Source organism: Nicotiana tabacum, chromosome 8 (genome assembly GCF_000715075.1).
Source record: "Nicotiana tabacum cultivar K326 chromosome 8, ASM71507v2, whole genome shotgun sequence".
Lineage (NCBI taxonomy): Eukaryota > Viridiplantae > Streptophyta > Magnoliopsida > Solanales > Solanaceae > Nicotiana > Nicotiana tabacum.
The window spans coordinates 6,807,294-6,830,053 of NC_134087.1; the positions used below are offsets into that span (position 1 = coordinate 6,807,294).

The following is a 22,760-nucleotide window of genomic DNA, read 5'->3' on the forward strand; positions in this document are numbered from 1 at the left end:
AAACAGAACGCACAAATCCACATAACTTCTTTGCAATGCGCGACCCTATCCAAACACTGGTCCATATGAAACACCTCAAGTCACTCTGCTCGAAATTGACGACCACGCGTAATTGATGTCTAAAATCAAAGTAAATCATCATAACCACGGTAAAGCGAGTACATAACACCGCACAACCCTAAAGGGCATAACAGATGCGCCATCCGCCAAGAAATATCCAATACTCCTCCCGCTCGAATCCTACTAAGAGACCCCATTAACACCGCACCACATGTGCCGATAACCAACAAATCCTAATGCCTCGCAACACGGAAAGGTAACTCATAGGTCTCCCCGGATTACTAATAAGCTCAATAACCGACGAATCAACACCTCTCTCAACAAAACAATTCGGAGCCAACGAAGCCGACTCAAGTTAGAACACGCATCCACATTGGCCTGCCAACGAACTCCTTATTAAGGAAATCCTGAAGCTGCTCCTTCCACCCCTTTAACTCTGCCGATGCCATACGATACGGTGCCCAACATCAAATCAATATCGGTGACATGCCCTTCCACAAGAAACACATCCAAAAAGTCCCTCACCACCAGAATTGAATCAATGGTAGAAGATTCTACACTGACATCCATCACGAAAGCCCAAATAAGAAAGACAATCCTTCCCAGCCATCTGCTGGGTCTTTGAAATATAAAACCACTCTACTAGGGCATAGTCCTACGGACCTCGCCACTGAATCTGTGGCATTTACGGCATAGCCAATAATGCTGCCTTAGTGCAATAGTCCAGAATGACACAACACGGAGACAACCAGTCTGAACCCAATATCCCATCCAAAATCTAACATGCTAAGCACAAAAGATCTACTCGGGTCTCCAAACCCCGATAGTCACTAAATAGTGCCGATACACACGACTTACAACCATAATATAGCCTGAATGTGAGAACTTCCCTGTCTCTAAATCCATATGGCACATGAATCAACATACCTGATCCCAATTCCGCCGTCCGAATGCATACCGCACCTCAAATACCCAATCATTCCACGAAAGATACTCTAAAATTCCCCTGTGTCACCAAGCAAACTCAAATATCAGTAGTCGATCTAACAAGAAAGCGCCACAATTCTACCGAAGTACCATCAACTTAATCACATTGCCTTTTCTGAAACATATACCCTCGTCAAATCACTCCCATTTAACAATACCATTTCCTTAATCATTTGGGGATCATCCCCTAATCATCTGAAGCTCATTACTCTAATCATCTGAAATTGCCCGTGCTGCCTAAGAATTTTATGACTTTCCGTTCAAAATTGAACTGTAACCTTACACACACAAATCTCAATCCTCCACAACATACCGCATATACCATACCATCCTAGGATAACATGAGAACTTCATCTCCCTTCCGAGCCACAAACATCTACGTACTCAACTAGTCAAGAACTTTCCATTGATCTCATCTAGAAGAAAATCACTATGCATCCCATGCTCCTCATGCCTATAGAAAATATACATCTCTAACCGAGGTAGAAACCATCAAGAACTCTCCGAGCTCCCCTTGCACAAACCAGACCTGCCAGGACTAAATCCTTCTAACTCGACCAAGCTACGTAAGCCATCAAAACCTAAGAGCATTGCTGCGAAATACCTATAGGAACTCATTACCCCGTACACACCCAAGGAACTAATCATATCCTTACCATACCGATTCGGCCTACTACCCAGCTATCCCATCTATCCGAATTTCCTTCTGATTTACCTTCAACTTGATATCCCCTCTTACTGTAGCACCATAATTTCTCAACCCAGACTTACCACACGATACCCAAGCATAAAATCACATTGTCTAAGGCTTATAAGCCGCTGAGTACTCTCTTAAATGTTTCCAAAAGCACCACGTTCAAAATACCTACCCCGAAGGGACTTCCTGTGAATTTGGAACCATTACCTTCCTAATACTGATATATAGAATCACATAGTTAATGTAGAAAGTACCACAAGTCTTGACATCTTCCAAATGAAAACTCAGTTCCTAACCACATATACAACTATAAAATACCCAATTGTTACATGTAGAATCTTGAACACATTAGAACCATTCTCGAGAGTCATTCACTCTACTCAAACTGCAATTAGCCTGATCAAACGGACCGAACAACCAGTGCCTCATTAGCACTCCGACACCGCAGAATGTAACTTCATTCCAAAACAACCAAGCAACTTCCTGCTCTATGCACCGAGCATCCTTTACCAACAACAACTCAATACATTCCGTGATTCTCACACACCTATGAATCATACTATAACCTTTGTCAAGAATTTTCCTTTACTCGAGCCATCCTCAGTCTCAATCTCCGTAGGCCATAGCTGATTCACCCGTACACCTCAACTTGAACCAACATAGCACATAACCGTGCAGTCAACTAATCAATAGCAGACTCCCCCACTTGGCTCGAAACCATAGATCAAAACACACACAATAACTCATAATGCTTATACTCTACTACTACCATAATACTATAGTGAGATTAAACTCGATCTTTCATAAACTCGTGAAACACCGACCATCTAATACTTTAAATCTTCTGCAAATCTCGCATTCACCCTTGTAACAGTTAAATCCACTCTCTTGACCGACCCAAAATTTAAATTTCAACATGTATATTTCACTTGTAAATGAGATCTCCTAATAGACAACATAAGGATCACACAACTTTAGAACACTCCGCATGAGATAACCCACATGTTTTGCCTCAAACTAACATTTCTGTATACCTTCCACCGTCATAAACATTACGCAGTCGCTTGATCTTCTTGAGTCTAAACTCATACCGCAACATAAAATTTACTTCACTCCCAACTAGGAAACATGAAAAGGTTCTTCGCACACCCATAACTCGGGGCTATACCTCAAATAAAGATGAAAACCAAGCACCTAATAGTTCTTCTATCCTCCAGCAGACCCTTCTCGTCGCTTCCAATTCATAAGAATACATCTCGCAGTCACAACATACTCATCACATAGCCATGCAGCCGTCACTTCCACTAATAGGGATACTACCGAACATATCAGTTCGAAGACACTTGCTCAAATAATCAGCACCTCGGTGCTCAAGCTATAGGCAAAGATCCGGCCTCAAGTCCTGCAGACTGGCCCAACATCAACTCACAGAGATCACGTCTCGCCCCTTGATCGAAAAATCATAATCCATCGATGCACATCTGATACTGAGCGCTCATACGCGCACACGAACGCGTGGAAGGAATTCAAAGAGTTACATTTCAAGCTGAATCAAAGGATGCACGATAAGAATTTAAGAATGTGAAGTTTTCCTAAGGTTCTGCAGCCTCTCGAGGATAAATACATACGTCTCTGTACCGATCCGCGAGACTCTACTAAACCTGCTCATGACTCATAAGACCTATGTAAACTAGGCTCAGATACCAACTGTCACGACCCTAACCCCGAACCAGGTCGTGATGGCGCCTCTCGTGAAGACAAGTCCAGCCAATTAAACCCAATTCACTTTTTAAAATAGTTAAACAATATAAAAGCAGTCTAAACATGATTTAATGATAATAAGTAGCAAAAATACAACCCGACACAGCCTTAACCAGGGTGTCACAAGTCACGAGCATCTACTAGGGTATAAATACAACTGAAAGTCTGAAGTGTACAAATATAGACAAATGAAATGAAGAGAGAGAAAAGCAGTGATGCGAACGCCGACAGCTAACTTGCTAAACTCCGATGACTCTACCTCCGATCAACCAAAACCCGCTACCGAGTGTATAAATACCTGAATCTGCACACAAGGTGCAGGGAGTAAAGTGAGTACTCCAACTCAGTGAGTAATAATCATAACTAAAGCCTGAATTGTAAGAAATCACGTAAAGCATATCAAGATGATGTATAGAAGCAGTTCAAAAACCAGTAAGAAAGCAGTGAAGCTATAAAAATATCTTAAAACATCTTAGTTCAGTTAAACTTCTTTGAAAATGACTTTTTCAACAGTTACGCAAATGAATGCAAAACAGTTCGTGCAGATAAGCACAGAAATCCGCCCCTCGGGAACAAATACCATAGTTTAACAGGTAAATGACCGGTAAATATGAAAGATAAACACATAAAAGTTTGCCCCTCGGGCACATTGTCAAAAACTCCACCCCTCGGGCCATATCTCAGAACAATACCAGCCCCTCGGGCAATCACGTAGAACGGTACCAGCCCCTCGGGCAATCACATAGAACAATACCAGCCCCTCGGGCTATCACATAGAACAATATCAGCCCCTCGGGCTATATCTCACATCACAATGGGTACCCGTACTCACTAGGGGTGTACAGACTCCGGTAGGGGCCCCTTACGGCCCAAGCACAATATCAAGCCACCCCGTGGCGCACAATCTTAGGCCCTCGGCCTCATTATCATAATCAGTATCTCACTGCTGCGGCGTGCAGCCCGACCCAAAAGTATCCTCACAATACAGGCCCTCGGCCTTACTCAGTCAAAAATCACATAAGCCACTCGGGCAACAGTAAAACATAACGCTCAGCCCAAAATATTATTTAAATATCATTTCAAGTGTTAAAGCAGAGTAAACATGGCTGAGTTTAGAAAACAACGGAAAATAACATGACTGAGTTCAAGTATAAACTCAAAACAGTGAGGAAATATCAACAAAATCCCCCGAAGGGTTCAAATTGCTGGCACTAGGCCCAAATATGGCTTTCAGCCCAAATAATGATGATACCAAATAGTTTTCAATCAAATATGCGGTAAAATCATCAATCGGGACGGACCAAGTCACAATCCCCAATAATGCACGACCCCACGCTCGTCATCAAGCGTGTGCCTCACCTCAATATAGCACAACGATGTGCAATCCGGGGTTTCAAACCCTTAGAACATCATTTACAATCATTACTCATCTCGATCCGGTCCGAACTCTAGCCCACGATGCCTTGCTCGCGCGAATCGACCTCTAGATGCTCCAAATATAGCCACAATCAATACATAATCATTAAAATATGCTAAGGGAGCGAAGCCCACTCGAAAATATCCAATTTAACATCAAAATCCCAAAATTGCTCAAACCCGGCCCCCCGGGCCCACGCTTCGGAATCCGACAAAACTCACAAAATCCGACAACCCATTTAACCACGAGTCCAACCATACCAAAATTACTAAATTCCGATAACAATTCGGCCACCAAATCTTATTTTCAAATTCCTAGGTCCAAATCCCCAATTTACACCTCAAAAATATGTAATCTGGTCGGATTATTCGACGATAATTCAATATTATGTAGTAGAAATGATCACAAGTGACTTACCTCAATATTTCCCATGATTTCTTGTTCAAAAATTGTCCCAAGCCGTGTTCTTTCACCCAAAAAACGTCAAAATGAGCTAAAAAACGTAACAGCTTTAATAAATCCGATTCTGGTCGCTAAAGGCTTAATTCCTATCGCTAAAAGGTCCAATATGGTCGTTAAAAGGTGCACACCAGATCTGATGCACCAGCAGTCTTTAATTTCACTAAAAAGGCTCTAACTCCATCATACGAACTCGGAACTCGGAAGCCGTGTTCTTTCACCCAAAAAAATGTCAAAATGAGCTAAAAAATGTAACAGCTTTAATAAATCCGATTCTGGTCGCTAAAGGCTTAATTCCCATCGCTAAAAGGTCCAATCTGGTCGTTAAAAGGTGCACACCAGATCTAATGCACCAGCAGTCTTTAATTTCACTAAAAATGCTCTAACTCCATCATACGAACTCGGAATTCGATGATTCTTGTTCTTATGAGTCACAAATAATGACACGAACATAGTCCTTCAATCGAAACTCAATTCGGAGCTCGTTTGCTCAGTATGATATCTATTTCATTCGTTAAACAATTAACTCATGATTCGCGTCAAAAACCCAATTGAGACTTGATGAAATTAGACCAAACTTTCCAGATCACTGCTATAATTCATTATCAAAATTCTGGAAGTCAATTTTCGATCTCTAGAACTAAAAATGGATCTTTGGATCATTACATGCTTATGTTCAAAACGCCAAAATCTTCCAAAAAACTCTTCCAAAATATATCTGAGCCTCATGGGACCCCGGCCAAACATGACAACACACCCCATAACATAATTCAAACTTGTTCCAACCTTTGGAATGCTCAAAACAACATTAAAACATCAAATCACCCTCGGATTCAAGCCTAAGAATTCCAAAACTTCCGAATTCGATCAAAACGTCTATCAAAACTCGTCCGAATGACCTAAAATTTTGCACACACATTACAAATGACACAACGGACCTACTCCCATTTCCAAAATTCCATTCTAACCCCGATATCAAAATCTCACCTATGAACCGGAAAACGCTGAAATCTCAATTTCGCCAATTCAAGCCTAAACCTTCCACAGACTTCCAAATGCATTTCGATCACACTCCTAAGTCCCAAATCACCTAACAGAGCTAACCAAATCATAAAAATTCCAATCTGAGATCAAATACAAACAAGTCAAATCTTGGTCAAACCTTTCAAATTTTAAGCTTTCAATTGAAACGTTCTTCCAAATTCATTCTGATTAACCTGAAACCCAACACCAACGATTTACATAAGTCATAATACACCACACGGGGTAAGTCATTCCCGAGAACTTGCGAGCAAAGTGCAAAAGCTCAAAACGACCGGTTGGGTCGTTATAGGAGCTAGCCCCATGCCCAAGTATACCTTCCGATCGGGTAAGTATTCGATCAATATGACTTGCTCCAGCTTCTCGACCATTGACTTGGTGGCATCGGAATCATCAGGGGTGATGAATGACCTAGGGAATCCGTAGTCATCATACTCGCCTACTCCTTATTTCTCTGGTTCGGTCAGGGATATTATCGGTGATTGCTATTTTGTTTCTTCCCTCCTAATCGACTCTGTGTTCTTTGATGTCTAGAGTAGGAACATCGGGATCACTTCATCTAATGAGAACATTTCTTTTGCGGTCGACTTCTCTCCATAAACCGTCTTGATTCCTCTCGGTGTGGGAACTTCAGTGCCTGGTGTAGTGTCGATGGTACTGCCCTCATGTTGTGAACCTAAGGCCTTCCGAATAAGGCGTTATACCTCATGTCCCACTCGATCACATAGAATTTTATATCCTGAATTGTCCCAGTGGTATTTACTGGATAGGTTATTTCTCCTTTGGTTGTTTTGTATGCCATGTTGAATCCATTAAAAACCCGGACCACTGGCACTATTTGGTCTTGTAGACCCAACTGCTCTAAGACCCTTGATCGATCTGATGATGTTGGTCGAGCTACCTGGATCAATCAATACATGCTTAACTCTAAGTACAGATATTACCAGTACATCATTATGCAGTTGTACGATGCCTTCAGCATCCTTATCGTTGAACGAAATGGTTCCCTCTGAGATATAATCTCTGGTTCATTTTTCCTTGTGATAGACACCTTATTGCGCTTTAGCATTGGTCCTTGGGAGGCATCGACTCCTCCAACAATCATGTTGATGATGTGCTGAGATTCTTCCTGCTCGGTCTATTTGTTAGAGTCCCTATTCCTGAAGTGATTTTTGGCTCGATCACTTAGAAATTCTCGGAGATGCCCGTTATTGAATAGTCGGGCCAATTCTTCTCTTAATTTTTGGCAGTCCTCAATCCTGTGGCCATGAGTGCCATGATATTTACACATCAGGTTAGGATCTCTTTGGGTAGGGTAGGATTGCAATGGCTGAGGCCACTTAGTATCTTTGATGCGCTCGATAGCAAATAAGATGCTGGTAACATCCATATTGAAGTTATATTCCAATAACCTAGGTGCCTCTCTAGCCCCGAGTGGCCGGTCGAAACCGTTTTTGTTCATGAGTCATCTGCTACTATGGCGTCGATCGTTCCTCGCAGGGTTACGCCAGATTCGTTACCCCTTTGATCTCCTCTATATGGTTGATACCGGTCTCTGTTCGGTCTTGGTTCAAGATCGACGACTTTCTTAGACTTGTCATTAGTTTTGACAGGATAAATGGACTCGAAGGAGGCCCAGAGCTGATAGTCCTCGACTCTGATTTTTGACTGGCACATGATATGGAAGTCGGCCCAAGTTACTGCCGGGTACTCTATCAAATTTTGTTTCAACTGCTGTGAAGCCAAGGAGATTCGCGGGTTGAGTCCTTGAGTGAACGCCTGAACGGCCCAATCATCCACAACCAGAGGCAGGTCCATCCGTTCCATTTGAAATCTTGATACGAACTCCCTGATCATTTCGTTATCTCTTTGTTTTACTTTGAAAATATCTAATTTTCTGGTCTCGACCTTGATGGCCCCGGTGTATGCTTTCACAAAGGCATCTGCAAGCATAACAAACGAATCGATAGAATTTGGGGGTAAGTTGTGGCACCATATCATTTCTCCCTTTCAAAGGGTTTCTCCAAACGTTTTTAACAAAACCGACTCGATCTCGTCATCTTCCAAGTCATTTCCCTTGATGGCACACGTTTAGGAGGTCACGTGCTCATTTGGATTCGTAGTCCCGTTATACTTCGGAATATCGGGAATATGGAACTTCTTCGGGATTGGCTTCGGTGCCGCGCTTGGAGGGAAAGGCTTTTGGACAAATTTCTTGGAGTTTAGGCATTTCAATATCGGCGGCACTCCTAGGATTTGATCAACTCTGGAATTATCGGTCCCCATTTTTTTGTCATTGGCTTCAACTTTCTTCTCCCCCTATTCCACCTGCTATGTCAGGTCCTCAAGCATTTTTATTATTTTAGGGTTGGTCCCGGGCTCAGCTTTACCCGACCTTTTTGTGATTTGCTCATTTCTTTGGGTGTTTTTTCGGAATGGTTCGGGTTCAACTCTGCTGGGGGCTCGGCTTTGGTTCTGTAGTTGTGCTATTGCCGCCTGTTGGACTTGTAATATTTCGAAGATCACCCTCCAATTGATCCTATCTCCTTTACCTTCGGGCGTACCTCAAGCCGTTGGTCAGGCTCCTCCGCGAACGCTGTTATCAGGGTCGGTCGGCAGGTTGGCGTCGATAGCCACATGTGAGTTGGCATCGATTGGGTCTGCAATTGGGACTCCATTGGGATCAGCAGGGGGCACCTTGTTTCTAGGTACTATATTGTTGTTTTCGCCATGATGGCCAGATTCAGCATCAATCTTCAAGTGAGTAGACTGAGAGTTTGACATTCTTAGGTAGATCTGAAATCAAAATCTCAAAGAACAAGGGTAAAATATATTGCGTTATAAAAATTTGTATCAAACTACCACTATTATCCTTAGCCCCACGGTGTATGCCAAACTGTTTACCTTAAAAATAGATAACAATTGAATTTATACGTGATTTTAAGGATATGTGGACTAGTTTAATACAAATGATTAATGACGTTAGATAAGCAAATTAAGACATACTCCATTTGTTTCAGTTTATGTGAACCAATTTTCTTTTTGGTTCGTTCCAAAAAGAATGACCCCTTTCTAAATTTGGTAACAATTTAGCTTAAACTTACAATTCTACCCTTAATGAGAAGCTTTTATAACCACACAAATACTCTGGGGCCCTTTTTTACTTTTTTAGGACCACAAATTCCAAAAGTCTTTATTTTTTCTTAAACTCTGTGCCCAGTCAAATAAGTTCACATAAATTGGAACGGAGGGAGTAATAAACAGCCAAACCAGTAGTAATTTTGAGTTCGGGCTCGGTTATAAGCTTAACAAGTACGAGCAAAATTAAGAACTTTGGATAACTTTTAGAAGCAGAGAAAACAGATATATATTTCCTTGGTATGTGTGTTACAGAGTATTTATCGAATAATAAACTTTCCCTTTATATAGTAGGGGAGTTTTGCCCTAACTACAATTCTAAGAAAAGTAAAAATTATCTTTTTCGCTAGTCACTGATATATTGCCGATACGGGCCGAGATTTATGCCGTGATATCCGGTTGGGCACGGATATCACGACCCTTTGTTAACCATGAATGGATGCTTGGTAATACTTTCTGAGGGCTCGGAACTCGAACCGGGTCTGGAGGCGTGGACTCGATGGCCCGAGAGTAGGTATTTTGTTCGGGCCTTGATATGAGAGGCTCCTAGCTTCGATTCCAATTCCTTGGAGCCAAACACTTATGAAGAACTATGAGCAAAATTAAGAACTTTGGATAACTTTTAGAAGCAGAGAAAACAGATATATATTGCCTTGGTATGCGTGTTACAATGTGTTTATTGAATAATAAACTTTTCCTTTATATAGTAGGGGAGTTTTGCCCTAACTACAATTCTAAAAAAAGTAAAAATCTTCCTTTTCGTTAGTCACTGATATATTGCCGATATGGGCCGAGATTCACGCCATGACATCCAGCTGGGCGCGGATATCACGGCCCTTTGTTAACCATGAGTGGATGCTTGGTAATACTTTCCGAGGGCTCAAAACTCGAACCTGGTCTGGGGGTGTGGACTCGATGGCCCGAGGGCAGGTATTTTGTTCGGGCCTTGATACGAGAGGCTCCTAGCTTCGATTCTGATTCCTTGTAGTTATGTCCTTGCATCATTTGCCCCTCCGGAAAATCGGAGTGCTCATCAGCCTCAGTTTTACCCCTATACAAAGATAATAGACACAAAGTAAATAATTGTTGGGTTTAAGCTTATAATAGAGTAAATAGGAAATGGAAGGAAAAAAGAAAATTTTGAATTTCTTTTTTTGACAAAGAGACATTGTCCCGTATTAGAGGAGGAAACGAGTTTTGATATGGGTATACAATTGCACTTCTTCTAGCTCTTAAATAGTTGAGAGAAAGGCAAGCTTTGTGTCGTTGTCGTTGCCCGACTTTGGCTTTTGGTTTTGGTCAAATGATCTGATTGATTGATCAATTTTTGGAACCAAATTTATTTGTTAATATTAAAGTTAACATAATATTATTTTAATCCAAATCAACCGTGTAACAGTAAATTGACTTTCTCCGTTTTGTTTTTTCCGTTAGAATTTAAATTTGGCGGTTTAAGTAAATGGTTGTTTTATAAAATAGCCACTTTGAGTTGCAACCTTAAAATGAAGAGTTGCCATTCTTCGGTATTACCCAACTTTTTGGATATAAATACATGATCTTTCCCACAGCTTTTCCTTGCGAAAATTCTGAATTCTCCTTCTTCCTTCCGCATTGTTTTATAACGGAAAGAAAAGTGTGATTAGCTACCCATTTTTGAGTTCGTTTAGTCACTGGGTTTGAAGTACCGCTACACCAGTGAGGGTAATCCGTTCTATGTTGGGAGGAAATAATTCTAAATCTCGAGTACAGGGAGAGGATTAAGTTCCTTAAGGAAACACAATAAATTCAGTAGGTTCGGATTAATTTTCTGCTTCTTCTACATTTTTGAATTTTACTTATTTTTGTTTGTTAAATATATTTTCGAATACAGATTAGTAATGGTACTAATACGAAGCCTTCTTGAATAGAAAGTACAATGTTCAATATGGTCAAAAACCGTAAAATGGATAGTAATGGAGGTATTGAGAGAGCAAAGTACTTGTTCAGTTAGCATAACGAAAATGGAGGCCCTCAAATGTCCAACTTTTTCATGGAATTCCAAAATAATATATCGCTATGTATATAATTTTTTTGTATATTAATACTTTCTGTCCAAATGTGTCGTACTTTTCTTTTTAATATGTTTCAAAAATAATGTCATATTCCTTACTTAGAAATAATTTAATTTTAATTTTTTTACTTAACCTTAGTGAGATAGTTTATAGTCACACAAATTTCTATAGCTTATTTTAGATTACAAATTTCAAAAGTATTCCTTTCTTTCTTAAACTATATTGGCCTGAATATCTCGCGAATGGCAATAATTGAGGAAGGGACTATTAGCAAGCTAAGAGGTCATTTGGTTGGGACTTTTACTCCGGAATTAGTTATTCTGGGACTGTAGTATTCCATCCTTCCATAGAAATAAAAAATAAATACAACAACCCCGGGATAAATAATTTCGGAATAATTATATCACGCTTTTATGCTAACTATAAATTTATCTTAAATTTAATCTTGAGATTAATTATCCTCTATGCTCGTGCCAAATTAACCCTAAGAGATCAGCTAGTACTTAGCACAAAGAAAATGAATCCAACAATGTAGAGAGCTCGGAACTCTATCAAAACCAAATATCAAGGCGGTAGGCACGTGCAACCACGTTAGTATCCTCTTGACGCACGTTTAGGAAGCATCAATGTAAAGGAGATAGATTTTTATGGTTCGATTTTTTTTCGATTACTGTGCATAGCGAGAGTTTAGTTCACCGAATTATTTTTTTAAGAAGCAAATTGTAGCATGGGGCGGTGGATTTAGAGACAAACACGATAGCTGACAATTCCCTCACCTTTGTCACGTGCTAAGTCGGTCCACGAACCATTCCAAAAGTCCACACTCCTAAGTCCTAATTGAGAATTTCAAACTTTTCGAATTGATAAATTCAGTAGAAGATAATATATAACAAAATCTAGCAGGAAAATTACTCCCTTCTTGTTTGCAACTTTTTCTATATAGTGTAGTAATTTATTTGTCAAAAAAGAAATGTTGTTAAAGAATTTTGCCAAAGGGTGAGTGATTAGTGACAGTAAACAAAGTTTATCTCATATTTTAACAGCGACTAATCTTGGTACTTGCAGTGGTCACTGCCCACTAGGGACCAAGGATCATCCTGTTGTACTATTGTTTTTTTTTTACTATCAAACTAGTAGTGAACCAATCCTCTAAAAAATTTAAGTTCGCCCTTGATCACGGGACTGAATTAGTTTTTGGATTACACGCAAACTTAAAAAGAGAATAAGAGCGAATTCGGATATAATCGGGCTCCAATACGAATACCGGACACCAGGTGGAAAACAAAAAAAAAAGAATAAGGGCGAAAAAAACAAAGAGAATCTATGAGCATGCACGACTTAAGATATAATATTACCAAAAAAAAAAAACATGAAATGATAAAATATTGAATACGTTTCAATGTTTTACCCTTTAATTCTCTTGCTTTGTTTAATGTGCAATAAACATTATTAAATGTAGTAAAATCTTTGAAAGCAAATTCTACTCAAAATTACTATACAGTTATTCATCACCTAGATGAGTATACGTTTTGATGATCAACCAACTAATTTTACCATTAAAACCCTGATTATTATCCATATTATAATAAATTCTCATAATACGATCCCTTATTCAGAACCCAAACAGCTAAACATTGACAGACTTGACAACAATAAATTTGTTAAATGATATAGTATTTATTTTAAAATGAGATGATCAAGATAAATCTTAAATATGTAATGGACACGGACATTATCATGACCGTACAATTCAATCAGATCGAACTACAACGATCGTGCTTAAACGTGGGTTGAGGAATATAATAACATGAGTTAGGGAGGTAGAAAGTACCAATAAATGAGTTAAGAATTACTCCCTTCGGTTCATAATAAGTGACCAGTTTCCTTTTAGCACGCTCATTAAGAAAATGCTAAATCTAATACAAAAATATCGAGTATGACTAAACTATCCTCATTAAATATTGATCACATAATTATAGTGAGGAGTGAGAAAACTTTTTAGGGATATGCATATAAAAGTAAAAGAGTAAAAAACAAATTGAATTTTTTCTTAATTATCTAATTGAATACTTATTTTGAACTAAAATAAAAAGAATAAATTGATCAATTATTGTGAACCTGAGGGAGTAGTAATACCACACGAAAGAGGAGACAGCAAGCTTAAAATTTTCCAAAATAACGAGAAGGGCAAAACGCAAGTTCCAAGGAAGTGCATGAAACAAAAGAATTGTGATAGTTTCGCAAATCTATTTTGTTCATTGTATAATAGTTTATTTTATTCTTTTTTATGTTGAATTTTACATATGGTTTTTATTTCTATATAATTTTATGTTAAAATTACATTTCTAACGCCAGACTTACTAACGCCTTAACAACAGAATTTTAAAAGGTCAGAAGTTCGAGACCAGGAAAACACATAAAATTTTTGGAACTTTTATTAGTACGTACTATTGGACAATTAATGTTAGGTGTACGATAGTTTACTTATTTTCTTTCTTATTTATTCTTTGTTTGTGTTATGAATAGAATTCTATTTAGAGTGAATGTTTATCTTGTAGAGAGTTTTACTTTGTGGCTAAGTCATTTCCTATAAATAGAGAGATCTTACCCCATTGTAAATCATCCCAAAATCAATAAGAGTTCTCTTTCCCTACTTTTCTCTGCAATACTTTTCTTCTTCTTTTATTGTTTCATAACACGTGATCAGCACGAGACTCTAAACAATTGAGTAGAAGCTTTGGGATTGAGCATAATGATTGTCAATTGTTGCATGAATTTCCTTCGTGATTAAATTCTGGATTTAAGGTATGTATTTTACCATATTTTTCTCTTTTATTCTATAATTTAATTTTAAATACAAACGAAGACGATAAATTTTGATTGTAACTCTAATGGAGTTTGAAAGAAATTATAACCATCCAAAGTGGTAAAGTTTGTATGCCTTGCCATGATCAAATTCATGTATGATTGTGGGCAAAGAATTAAAACTCGTCCCATTGAATTTGCTCCGTTCTTATTCCCTTAAGAGAATGTGATATCAGTATGTGATAAGTCTGAAAGAAGACAAAATTATTACCGTGAAGGTATCAATAGATATGGACGTGGCAATAAACGAAATTATAATCGTCATCATTGTGATAATGAGAATAATAAGGATTCTCAAAATAATCTTTCACTCTGTGAAAGTAATATTTGTCATCGATTTGACATGAGATTTTATAAAGCACATATAGATGATTATGGTCCATTCATGATGTGAATGTGACAACATCTGATTTGTGAATAACATATTCATTCTTGAAAGAATATGAACGTGCTAGTGATAGTGAATATACCACACTCACCTCTAGAAGGAGGTTTAAGATGATATAAGAAAATAATATCATTATTATGGCATGAATGGTCATTGGTTATGTACCTATTGCACGCCAAAATATTTTGGTAATGTGATTATTAAAGAATAACATTAATGCAAGAAACATATTTTGCATATAATTTTGACCATAACTATAATGACATAACTTTCTCTTTAAAAGAGATATTCACCATATAGATGTTGATGAATATGTGGTAGTACCAAATTAATTGAGAGCTCTAGAAGAGCCAATTATACTATTTTGGAGAAACACAATTGATTACCTATAAGGTATTGTGTTGTAGTAAGTCTTAAAGAAACTTATTCAGTTTCCAAAGTGTACGCAAAAGCGGTTGATTATATTGAGACTATAAATAAAGGAAAGATTTAATATCTTCTATTACTATAACTTGTAGCAGGGTAATATGTATGTTAAAAATTACCCGCTTTATTCTCTAGTTTGTACTACACAAATAAAAGAATGTCACAATGAAGTAGAAGTTTATTGATATAAAAACCCATATCAAAATAAACTTGGAGTTTATTGATAATTGCACATATTATAGTGTAAATCTGAAGTTTATCAATATTGATAATTTATTCAGTTGGCATAATTGGTTTAGCCATATCAATTTAAGTATGATGTGCAAAAATAATAGAGAAGTCACATGGGTAAATCTTAAAGAACTAGAAAGTTCTTTATGAAATCTCTTATATTGCTTGTTCTCATTAATTAATTGACCAACTAAAATTGGGATTGAATCCCATGAATGCTGGAAATATCAAAGGTGAATATGTGCTCATTCACCTTCCATGTATACCACATAAGATGCATGTATGAGATGGTTACATGTGCGATTATTATTAACCCGCAACCTGGCCGGTGTTTGCGAGGTAACTTGCTCAATAATTTAATTTCGAGCATAATTTCTAGATTTTCTATTCAAGAAGTCCATCTTGATAAGTTGGTTTATATCACAGTTGGTTTAGCAAAATAATTTATTAAGTGCCTCCACTTAATAGCTAAACTATTGCTTATGAGAACAAAGTTATCTATATCAGTTTGATATAGGTTATATACAAAAGTATAGTACATTTTCCCCTCACAAGTGGTTCAGGGTCAGGAACCAAATAATTCCATCTTATTATTATTGATGTGCGGTGTACATTTTGATTAACACCATAACACACAAAGATGAGTTTTCAAAGTTGAGGAAAAATAAGTTAGTTTTTCTAACATGAGGAGGAGACATGATAAACAGTTGAGAAAAAGTTACGTAGAATGAATTATCACGTGTACATCTAGATCCTCGAATATGATAATATGAACTTGAAGTTCATAAAAAGATAATTCATCTGCAATATATTGCAAAGCATGTCAGACGCATTTGCTGACCCAAAAAAAGTAACTATATTCTCATTGGAAATGCTCATATTAAGTTCTAGAAGGACAAAGTCTATGGTACGCTTAAAGCGTATAGACAAATGGATTTCAAATAAACTTCTTGATAAAGAAGATGAGCAAATGATCATAATACAAAAGAGGCAAGTGATCTAGAAGATCACATGACATGACACTTCCTTACAAGGTTTTGTCTCACTGGGTTTTCCTTGAAAGGTTTTTAACGAGGCAACCAAAAGCCGTATTATTAGAGATGTGTACTCTTTTTCTTTTTTTTTAGAATTTTTTTCCCATTGGGTTTTGTTTTACTTAAGGTTTTAATGAGGCACATTACTTATCGAGTAGACATTCAAGGGGGAGTGTTATGAATAGAATTCTATTTAGAGTGAACGTCTATCTTGTAGAGAGTTTTACTTTGTGGCTAAGTCATTTTTTCCCTATAAATAGAGGGGTCTTACCCCATTATAAATCATCCCAAAATCAATAAGAGTTCTCTCTCCCTACTTTTCTCTGCAATACTCTTCTTCTTCTTTTATTGTTTCATAAAAAAATAGTATATTCTATCGCATGCACTTATTAGTAGACATATGTACTCGTATCATATACAAATATTATATAAATTCTATACACTTTTTACGCCATCAAATATAAATAATTTCTGGTAATAAATCGGCCCATAATATTATCCTACGTAATGTACTTCATCATGTTATCTTCGTACACACTCCAAGTACTCCTCATTCAAAGGCCTACAGTTCTCTGGTAGAATAAAATTTCGATTATTCAAATTTAACCTAAAACTCAATATTTTATTTACCAATCTTGTCTTAATCATATGATTTCAATTAATAACATTTTAGTGGGCGTTTGGACATAAGAATTGTAAAATTTCAAGTAAAATGGTACTATTTGAAATTTAGAGTTGCGTTTGGACATGAATATAATTTTGGGTTGTTTTTGAAGTTTTGTGAGTGATTTGAGTGAAAATTTTGAAAAACAGGTTTTTGGAATTTTTTAAATTTTTGAATTTTTTTAAAATGTATCTTCAAGTGAAAATTGAAACTTTTATGAACAAATGCTGATATAAAACAAAAAAAATGAAAAAAATGGAAAATTTTCTTTATGTCCAAACGGGCTCTTAATGTCCAATCTTGTCTTGTTAAATAATACACAAATGAACACGATCTAAAATAAATACATAAACGTTTCTGTTCATTTCCTATATAGTCCTACTTTCCACTCTTATTCAGACTCGATCCATCTATCACTCCTCCATTTTCTCTCTTTATCTCTATTTTGTGTTCTAGCTCTCATTCATGTTTCAGTTATAAATACTCTGTAGTAAGAGACTTCATACTTACACATTTTGCTCCAATGGAAATACCGGACTTCGCCGGCGCCGGCTATTTCGCTCATGCCATAGATTCTCAATTCGAACATAAGCCATTCGACAGCATGAATAATAACAAAAACAATAACAATATCACCGTAGATGACCTTTTGGATTTCTCCAAGGATGAAGAAGTGATGACTGACGCTTATTTCGACGCTATCGCCGGAAATTCTGCCGATTCTTCCTCCCTCACTGTCGTTGATAGCTGTAATTCGTTAGTTTCCAGTGGGGAAGAACACTTTGACGGCAACCTCAGCTACCGTAGCTTCACCGACGCCCCATTCCTTACCAGCGAACTCTGCATTCCGGTAATTACTCTTAATTTTAGCGAGAAACGAAATATTACATTTTAAATTTCCATATAATTAACTTTAAATTAGCTAAGTGGAATTTTGGATGCAAGGAGTAAATTGGTAGGAATATGCTCAAAGTTTTTACATATTTTTCAACAGCATGACAATTTGGCTGAGCTGGAATGGCTCTCAAACTTTGTAGAGGAATCATTCTCAACCGACGACCTTCAAACTCTTCAGTTTATTCCGGTAACAGAATCCCCGTCGACGGCCACCACATCCACCGACAATTCCTCATCCGTAACCGTAATTTCCAGCCCTCCTGCGTTTCCATGCAAATCCCGAAGCAAGCGTTCACGCGCCGCTCCCTGCGAATGGTCATCTCGCCTCCTACTCCTCCCTCCCACCACCGTGTCATCATTAGACAGCAATAGCTCTTTAAAAACGACGCCGTGCAGGAGGAGAGAGAGCACCGACACAAGTAGTACAAGTCGTAAATGTAAGCACTGTGGTTCTGAAACGACGCCGCAATGGCGCACAGGACCAATGGGTCCGAAGACACTGTGCAATGCATGTGGAGTAAGATACAAGTCGGGTCGGTTGGTGCCTGAGTACCGACCCGCCGCGAGCCCGACGTTTGTTTCAACCCAGCATTCCAACTCTCACCGTAAGGTTATTGAGCTAAGGAGGCAAAAGGAGCTTCGGACCAATCAAGCTCATCAGCAACAGCAATTGCAAATGTGGTAGTCGTGATCTGAGGCAGTTTGATATAGTGTCAGCTAGTGTAGGAGTACTACTTTGCAACTGCCACGTTAAATTGTTAATGTTGAATCCCATATTGGTTGGAAAGTACTCCTTATACAGCTTATTTGTGAATTGAATTAGGATCAAGATTTATTTGCTTATCGATTACCTCACATCTCGGGAATCAATTGGCTTTTCACTTATCACTCGAACCCCACATTCATAATTATTTCGGAGGTGAAGGTGATTTGGAACAATTAGGCTTAGAAACTTAAATATAGGAAAAGAAAAATAATACTCCATTAATTCAATTAATATATGGTATTTGACTAGGCACGAAATTTAAAAGTAAAACAAAAACTTTTAAAATTTAAATGGATTAAAACAAGTCATAGTTTTTTGTATTTAATAAATCATCATATTAAGGGTTAAATGAAAAGTTTAAAATCAAATAATTGTTTAATACAGACCAATGCCATGCTTTTTGGGACTAACTAAAAGGAAAAAAGTGTCACATAAATTGAAATAGAGGGAGTATAAAAAATGTCAAGGACACCCCCCACCCCCACCCCAAATTTCGGTATTATTTCATTAATTTTCAATAGGCTACATGGTTACTTTTTTTTTAAAGTTAATTTTGATGATTTTAAATGGGAAATGTAGGATGAATTAATTTTATTTGTTCATTAGTCAAAATCTGACCACCACGACCAGGTCGCCCGATATCCCACCTCAGCAATTGGATGGTGAAAGTCAATAGAGCCCACTCTATTTCTCCTCTGAGACATCCGACGAATCGAAGAGAGTAACGCCTAAAATCCAGACCAGAACACACCATTGAACAGAAAGCGTCCATTCACGCAAAGGGTAAAGGGACCTCGACTATATATAGCCAAGGAAGATTTTCAAAAATGGGGGGGGGGGGGGCTTCTCCATTCTCTCGAAAAAAGGAAGACAAAAAAGTTCCTTTCTTGTATCCTAAAAAAGGGAAACAATTGTAATCTCCCTTCCTCGTCAATTGATTAGGAAGGCAACGAAGAATCTTAATAAGATCATTCATACTTCCTTCATCCCATATGCAATTATTATTCTTAAATTTTTCTGTCTGGAATTAACTAAGTTTGACTACGATTTACCACTTCATCTTTGATTGATTTGTTCACAAAGGTTTTGATATCTTTTGAGTCAAACAATTTGGCACCGTCTGTGGGGATTTCTTAGTGAAAACTCCTAGTTTTTCCCAGATCAAAGCTGAGAGACACAGTCATTCACCGAAAGAAGCTTGAGGGGAGAATCAAACTCGCGTGTGACATGGGAACAACGCGTTAAGAGAAGGAGAGCCGAAGTGGGTTTACCAAACCTAGAATTCCTCGCCCCATCAGTTGCAAATATTATAGACAAGGCAAATGGTGCCACAACCCATTCCCCCCCCCCACCGAACCACCAGACGGGAGCGAAAAAAATCTCGCCCTAATCTCCCATTCTATGTTCAGGCAAACACATAAGATCCGCGTGGACGAACGTATACAGGAACATCTCGATTAAATAACCAAAATTACTTCAACACAGCTGAAACCCCCTACCGATAGCATCTCTGAGCCGAACGGCGAGAGTTAGACAAGAAAACTATAACACTCGCACAGCACGAACCTATGCAAAACGTTGATGCCTCGTATTCACCAGCATTGCACCATCTAACGCAAGCAATACCAAACAAACTGGAACTCCCACGGAAGATGTCCAACTCTCCAGAAACTGAGACTGACGACGGGCTGTTATTTCGGTAAGTTTGTAATAACATCCTTTAAGGATAAGGGCCTTCGCCAAAAAGAAAAGAAGAGTTCGACCTCGATCGAACGACGTCGGGCTATTATTTCGATAAGTTTGAAATAACACCCTTTAAGGCTAAGGGCCTTCGCCATCAAAAAGAAGAGTTCGACCTCGATCGAATGACGATGGGCTGTTATTTTGATAAGTTCGAACTAACACCCTTTAAGGCATAGGGCCATCGCCAAAAAGAAAAGAAGAGTTCGACCTCGATCGAACGATGACGGGCTGTTATTTCGATAAATTTGAAATAACACACATTAAGGCTAAGGGCCTTCGCCATCAAAAAGAAGAGTTCGACCTCAATCAAACGACGACTGTTGTTATTTCGATAAGTTCGAAATGACACCTTTTAAGGCTAAGGGCCTTCACCATCACAAAGAAGAGTTCGGCCTCGATCGAACGACGATGGGCTGTTATTTCGATAAGTTCGAAATAACACCCATAAAAAAGAAGAGTTCGACCTCGATTGAATGACGACGGGCTGTTATTTCGATAAGTTTGAAATAACACTCATTAAGGTTAAGAGCCTCCGCCAAATGAAAAAAAGAGTTCCACCTTGCTCGAACAACGACGGGCTGTTATTTCGATAAGTTCGAAATAATACCCATTAAGGCTAAGTGCCTTCGCCAAAAGATGAAGAATTTGACCTCGCACGAACGACGGCGGGCAGTTATTTCGATAAGTTTGAAATAACACCCGTTTAAGGCCAAGGGACTTCACCAAAAATAAAAGAAGAGTTCGACCTCGATCGAACGACGACGGGCTGTTATTTCGATAAGTTCAAAATAACACCCTTTAAGGCCAAGGGCCTTCGACAAAAAGAAAAGAAGAGTTCGACCTCGATCAAATGATGATGGGCTGTTATTTTGATAAGTTCGAAATAACACCCATTAAGGCTAAGGGCCTTCGCCATAAAAAAGAAAGGTTCGACCTCGATCGAACGACGACGGGCTGTTATTTCGATAAGTTTGAAATAACACCCTTTAAGTCCAAGGGCCTTCGCCAAAAAGAAATGAAGAGTTCGACCACGATCGAATGAAGACGGGCTATTATTTCGATAAGTTCGAAATAATACCCTTTAAGGCCAAGGGACTTCGCCAAAAAGAAAAGAAGAGTTCGACCTCGATCGAACGACGACGGACTGTTATTTCGATAAGTTCGAAATAACACCCTTTAAGGCTAAGGGTCTTCGCCATCAAAAGGAAGAGTTCAACCTCGATCGAACGACGATGGGCTGTTATTTTGATAAGTTCGAAATAACACCCTTTAAGGCCAAGGGCCTTCGCCAAAAAGAAAAGAAGAGTTCGACCTCGATCGATAGGACCACTGGCTGTTATTTCGATAAGTTCGAAATAACACCCTTTAAGGCCAAGGGCCTTCGACAAAAAGAAAAGAAGAGTTCGACCTCGATCGAACGACGATGGGCTATTATTTCGATAAGTTTTGAAATAACACCCTTCAAGGCCAAGGACCTTCACAAAAAAAAAGAGAGAGATGGGTTTTGACCTTGATCGAATGGCGACAGGCCGACATTTTGATAAGTTCGAAACGACATCACTAAAGGTCAACAACCACCGGAAGAAAAGAAAAATGGGGACTCGTCAGATGAGCCTCTATCTTGCACCAAAGCCATGAACAGTTGGAATAAAAAGTGAAGCACAAGGCAAATAGCGAAGAAGAGAACTTTTATTTATGCAATGTCACAGTGCGGGCTACTGCCGCTTACATATGGCCCAGTCCAACCAATAAAAAAAGAAGAGAAGAAGAAACGAACAAATGACAATCAACAAATAAAATAAAAAAAAAACAAAGGACAACATTCTTCATTCGGCGTCATCACTGTCGTCACCATCACCACTATCATCGCCATCTCCATGAGGTTCACCATTATCATCATCCACGCCCCCGGTGGCTTGGAGCGTCACCGCGTCATATCCACAATTAATGCGAGCCTCACGAGCTTTCGCTCGCGCTTCTTTATAAGCAGCCTTAGACACGGTGCCCGCTTCCTACAAACTCTTATATATGTCCCGTTGGGCTTCAGCGTAAACCTAGAGCTCATGCATTTGGCAAGGAACGACAGCGGAAAACGACTCAACCTGGGCCTGTAATCGCTTATTTTCTGCCTTCAG

The 22,760-nt window shown here is 38.6% G+C and overlaps 1 protein-coding gene across 1 annotated transcript; it reads left to right on the forward strand.

Moving 5' to 3' along the window:
- Positions 1 to 17,566: 17,566 nt before the first annotated feature.
- LOC107806299 (GATA transcription factor 4) lies at positions 17,567 to 18,971 on the forward strand. The gene is made up of 2 exons (XM_016630423.2): positions 17,567 to 18,069; positions 18,214 to 18,971. The coding sequence occupies exons 1-2, from the start codon at positions 17,743 to 17,745 to the stop codon at positions 18,799 to 18,801; spliced, it is 915 nt and encodes a 304-aa protein (XP_016485909.1). The 5' UTR covers positions 17,567 to 17,742; the 3' UTR covers positions 18,802 to 18,971.
- The last annotated feature ends 3,789 nt before the right edge of the window (positions 18,972 to 22,760 follow it).